Genomic DNA, 6,000 nt, shown 5'->3' on the forward strand with positions numbered 1-6,000 from the left:
GTGATATGCAGCAAGGTCTCATATACAACTACACATCCCCAATATGCAATTAAAATCAAGCATCTATAACTTTGGATCAGCAATATACAATTAGAATATGTGATATGCAATAAGTTCTTATATGCAACTAGGCATCTACATATACAATTAGAATCACCAATATACAACTGTGGATCAATTATATGCAATTAGGATCTATAATATACAATAAGATACCATATGCACCTAGGTATCCACTATATGCAATTAGAATCGGCAATATGCAAAATTGGGTCAATAATATATAATTAGGATTCGTAATATGCAATAAGATCTCATATGTAACTAGGGATCCACCATATGCAATTAGGATCCATGATATGCAAGTGAGGATCTGTCATGTGGAATTAGCATCCATCAGGATAATATGATCTTTTTCTTATCACACTTACTGACATTTGAGGGGCCCACACCTTTACATTTATTGCAGCTCCTATTTTTCAATTAATTTGTTAAATACAGACTTTTAACCAATTTTCCTACCTAGTTTAGGAAATAATAATAAATGATAATAATTTAAATTTTAATTCAAATCTAAATAACTTAATGTAAATTTGAAGAGCAAGGTAAATTTTTCTAATCAATACTCCTCCTTGATATATGATCTAATTTGAGAGTTGATGTTGATTCTATATGTAAAATCTATTTCATATTTTTATCAATTTTTTTTCAAATTAATCCCATTGATATTCTTTCAATAATAATCAAGTAGTAAACAAAGAGAAGGAATTAAAGAAGATAATTAGGATATTTTAGGAAAAAACATATTATATTAACTAATTTAACTAACATCGTTAAGATACTTAATTTAACTAAGGACCGAAAGAGTTGTATAATATGGGCATATTGCCTACTAATTTTGAAGGTGGGAAAGCATCAACTTCTAAGGTTTCAACACTTGTTACTCTCCTCACACTTCAAGTATTTCAACGACAACATCCTTTCATGATGCATTTGATGTGTTTATGTTTTAATTTTTTTTTTCAATTAAATTTGCTTAATTTTATTTAGCTACTATTGCAGTATGTACTTAAAATTTTTTAATGATGTAGGATTATCAAGATATTTATACAATTATAAATCAATCTTTTATAACTAAGTTTGAACAAAAAATTATTTATAAGAACCAATACGTAAGCTTGATAATTCAAAAGAATTAGATATCATAAGTTAGTGAAAGAACAATCAAAATTGATTTCCAATTCTTTCAAAAATGACAATTAATATTCTTGGTATTCTAATAACTACAATAGCTAGTGAATTGGTTTTTACACGCGTCCCAATGAAGTATAAAAATTCTTTTATTTCAACAAAATATTTAGGCTCTTATTAGTGCTTGTAACTGGTTGCATAGTTTTATTTTAGATAATAATGATAAAGATGAAAACCTTGATATTTTTGTCATTGAAGAAAAGCCTACTTGTAGTTAAAAATAATCAAATAATTGTTGATCTTAATGATAGTAATGAGAATAAAGATTATAATCATATTGAGGTTGCTAATGCTTGGTTTCTATCTTTCTGATTTGTTTGTTTTATTTAGTTTTGGATTATTTTAAGTTTGGACAATAATTTATTAATGTTTGAGGTTTTTTTATACACCACTAGCGTGTTTGAGCTATGATTTGTATTGGTTTTACTAATTCAAATTATAATTTGACACTTTATTTTATCAATATTTATTATTTGAACCAAGAATTTTTGCAGATTATTATTATTTTTGTATTACAAAATAACTGGAAAAACTTAAAATTAAAAAATTGATATGAAAGCCCTCAAGCCAACCTTGAGCCCGCACGTCCAAGAGCTAAGTTTTAAAAATATGCTAATTTTATGGTATGCAGCTCTAAAGGGTTAGCCTTTTTAGACTCTAACACGTCAAGGGCCAGCCCTTTAGAGCCGCACTTGTCATTATCAACAGTTCTAAAAAATGTATCTTGAAGGGCAACTGTGAAATATTTGCAAATTGTCATAAGTAATTTTGTGAAGATTGAATAATAAATTTCTCTCTCTTTCAAAAAGACCCCCAATTTGGGAAGAGGGAGGAGAGGGAGGGAAGTAGATAAAGATAAAAAACTTCCATTGGGGAAAATCCAAAAAAAAAGCCATTGAATTTCAAAATTCCAAAGCAGAAATTACTACAAAAACATATTATTATTTGCTTTTCAAGTGTAGTCATTTTCTTTACAAGTGTAGTTAAGAGTGTTCAATTTGTCCCGTCCCGGTCCCGGTGAGTTCGGGACAGGACGGGATGAGACAACAAAAATTTTGGGACAGGACAAAAACAGGACGAGATTGGACACTAATCGGGATGGCCTGCGAGGGCATCCCATCCTAGGTTTTTTTTTCCTTTTAAAAATTATTTATTAATAATTATTATTAGATTATTCAATTTACTTATTAATAATAACTCTTATTTTTATGGTGATTTGTAGCTCTTAAGTTGTAGTATTATCTCAACAAAATCTACTTTCTCAATAAAATAATTCATAAAGTCATTATATAGTTTTTTTTTACGGTATTTTTTTTACAGTATTGTTTTTATACCTTTTTTATGCTATATAACTGAGCTTTCTACATAATATTTTTTTATAATGTTTTTATCTTTAGAAGCCCAATAAAAAATAAGTATTATAACATAAAAAAGTTCATATAAAAAATTATAGTTTTTTTAAAAAAAGAAAAGCGGGACGTCTTGGTCCCGTCTCTGTCTCAACAGGATCGGGACAGGACGGGATATGAGACAAAATCCCTGTCCCGTCCCTATTCACCGGGATGGACCTATCCCGATCCCGTCCCATCCAGTGAACACCCCTAAGTGTAGTAACTTGATTTTGAAAATTTAAAATTTAACAGTTATTTTTTTAGAATTTTTTCCTTGTCTTTTCCTCTCTTCCAATTTTTTAACCAAACACACGACCCCACGCCTAGCTTCAGTCCAAAAATCCACGACCAAACACTACGCTAGGGTACATGTGGGCAAGCTAGATTCCAATTGGTAAGTGTTATTATTTGTATTTACTATAAAAGCTAGTTTAATATTTAATTTAATTCTAAATATAAAAATATAATTTATTTTGCTTATTATATTTATTTATTTTTTAAAAAATAATTTTTATAGTAGTTATATATGTTAAAGGTTCCATCAAATAGTAATTCTAATTAATACACTAACAAGGATTTTGTAGGAAAGATACAAATATTTATTACAAATAATTAACTTAACAAACTTTTTTAATCTACTCAAATTAATTAACTAGTTCTTATATTAATGACCAGAGTTAGTATTAGCTTATGTTAGAAATTTTTTTTTTATTTTACACCATTTTAAATGAAAGAAATTTTTGTTGAGAGACCACAAATTATCAATACTTTTTGTTAAGGTAAATGATAATACGGTTGCAATTGCCCCATGCATGTGATGAATGCACAATTTCGGAGATCCGGTATCCCCCAACTACTAAATATGGACCTCAATATATTAAGAACTAAACAATTAATTTATGAATATTAAGAAAATTAGCTAAGTTAGTTATTTAGAATAAAAACTTTTTAACATATATAGTTATTATAAGAACTGTTTTAGAGAAAAATAAATAGATATGAAAAATAATAAATTGAAATTTTATATTTATAACCAAATTGTTTTTCGTAACTCTTATGTTAAAAACTGAAGATAGTAGTAATATACAATATAAATAATTTTATAAAGTCAACCAATGAGAGAAAGCAAAGTTTAGAGCAGAAAATGAGACAAGGGAACGTGAGAACTATGTTGTGTTATTTTTCTTTCATCACAATACAAATGACGTATCCCATTCAGAAGCATCGTTTTACACATACGTGACACTCATATTTGATAATGAATTTTGGATTAATAATAAGTTGCGATAGTTAGACAATAATATTTAGAAGATATAAATGATCCTTAATATAAGTCACTCGATAAGATATTACTACCTCCGGTCTTTAATATAATACCTTGTTTAACTTTTATTTTAGTCATAAATATAATACTCCAATCTATTTTGTCTTTTATATTTATCATTTTTTTAAAAGATAGTCCTTTAATAATGGTAGTTCTAGATAACAAACTTGATTAACAATGATATTTTAGAAAAAAATAATACATATTCATTACAAATAACTAACTTAACTAAGTTCCTTAATCTCCTCAAATTAGTCAGCTGGGTCTTATAATTAGGATTAGAGGTAGTAACTAAATTTTTTCTAATATTGCCCTTATTTAAAATCATTAAGTATGTGAGGAAATGTAATACAAATATAAAATTTTTGCATTTAATTATGAGTAAAATTAAAAATTTATTCTAGTTTTAGACAAAATTAATAACTTAACTATTTCTTGCTAATTTTGATAAAATTGTCAGAAATATTCTTGTAATAAGAACCGGAGGGAATATTTGTGTCCAACAAACAGCATGCGTAAGTTATAAAATACTATCTCTGGTTCTTATTTTTTAATATAAGAGCTATTTGACTAATTTGAATAAATTAAAAAAATTAGTGAAGTTAGTTATTTGTAACAAATATGTGTTATTTTTTTTCTAAAATATCTTTACTAATCAAGTGTATTGACTAGAATTACCATTATTATAAGAATTATCTTAGAAAAAAATGGATAAATACAAGAGACAAAGTGAATTGGAATCTTATATTTATGATCAAAATAAAAGTCAAATAAGTTTTTATATTAATGATCAGAGATCGATAGTAGCATAAACAGACATTCTACAAAAAAAACAAGATGGAGAAGAAGGAAGGGCCTACCATGTAAACTTGTCTGAGACAATCACCTCACCATTCAATTTTTGTTTGAATGTGTAGACGTAGGCATATCCAAAATCAACTCAAATGGCAAAATATCTAGATGCAGTGGGATCAAAAATATTGAAAAAATGGGTCAAAATATCCCACTTGAAAATTTTATTGGTAAGAAGAACTTGATGTGTTTCAATACACAAAAAGCGTCATCAGTACCTGAGTTCAGGTCTTCCTATCCAATAAAATTTTCAAACAGAGTTTTTACCGATTTTTTCCAAAAAAAAAAAGCTAATACTAAATTTATTTACTTTATTAAAATATATGACCTCTACATATGATATGGTGGATTAATTAATCTAAAAGAGAAATTGAGGATCAAAGAAGAGATAGATGATGGTGAGATCAAGGAAGAGAAGCAGGGGATTGTAAGTGCATGTCACAGAGCATCTGACGCAGCTCAGAAGCTTCCTGTTTGAGACGAACATTCTCTTCAAGGGCTCGGTCATGGCTATCCGAGACAAGGTTAAGCTTATCCAGCAGCTGCCGATTCTCGCTCCGCAGCCAAACAACCTGCGACCACAGCTCGTCCAGCTGCTTCTGCTTCCTCGCCCGTGACCTACGCGCCGACTCCCTGTTCGATATCATCCTCCGGTGCCTCCTCTCGTTCGCCGCCACCACCGCCGTCTGATCCTCCGCTTCATCGGAAGTCGACTGAGACGACGCCAAATCTTGAAGCTGAGGAAGAGGAGGATGATGAGGATGATTAATCTGAGCATTGAGATTCTGGAGTGGAAAATTGTTGCCGCTGTTGCAGAGTAGTGCTTGGAGTTGAAATTCCATTATGGGGGTGTTTGGGGTGTCGGAAGCGAGGAGAAAATCCATGGAATTGGATGGGGAAAACGAAGGAAAGTGGATGAGAAAATTTTTCAAGCGTTGATGATGATCATTCGGAAAGAGAGAGAGTTTTGGTTTGTTTGTGAATTGGAGCAAGAGTGACGATGATGGTGGGGGGATTTTATAGGTGGAATTAAAGAGAAAATTAATGGGAAAATTGACTCCACTACAAAAAGTATGATGAACAGCAACAACGTCCTTCAAATTTTTCTGGGTCCTGTGAATTTAATCAACCAAAGTGAACCTGTGAATTGGTTGCAAGAAATTGGAGCAACCGATCACATCA

General features: G+C 29.9%; 1 protein-coding gene across 1 annotated transcript; it reads right to left on the reverse strand.

Annotated features, from left to right (window-relative positions):
• Nucleotides 1–4,864: 4,864 nt before the first annotated feature.
• On the reverse strand, nucleotides 4,865–5,790 carry LOC114734650 (basic leucine zipper 43-like). The gene has a single exon (XM_028922290.1). It carries the CDS (start codon nucleotides 5,700–5,702, stop codon nucleotides 5,223–5,225), a length of 480 nt encoding a protein of 159 aa, XP_028778123.1. The 5' UTR covers nucleotides 5,703–5,790; the 3' UTR covers nucleotides 4,865–5,222.
• Nucleotides 5,791–6,000: the final 210 nt, after the last annotated feature.

The sequence above is a fragment of the Neltuma alba genome, unplaced genomic scaffold (assembly GCF_004799145.2).
Source record: "Neltuma alba isolate B1F8T4 unplaced genomic scaffold, ASM479914v2 tig00013120_pilon, whole genome shotgun sequence".
Lineage (NCBI taxonomy): Eukaryota > Viridiplantae > Streptophyta > Magnoliopsida > Fabales > Fabaceae > Neltuma > Neltuma alba.

Coding starts and splice junctions, on each gene's coding strand:
- LOC114734650 (XM_028922290.1), bottom strand. CDS start 5,702: ATGGATTTTCTCCTCGCTTCCGACACCCCAAACACCCCCATAATGGAA.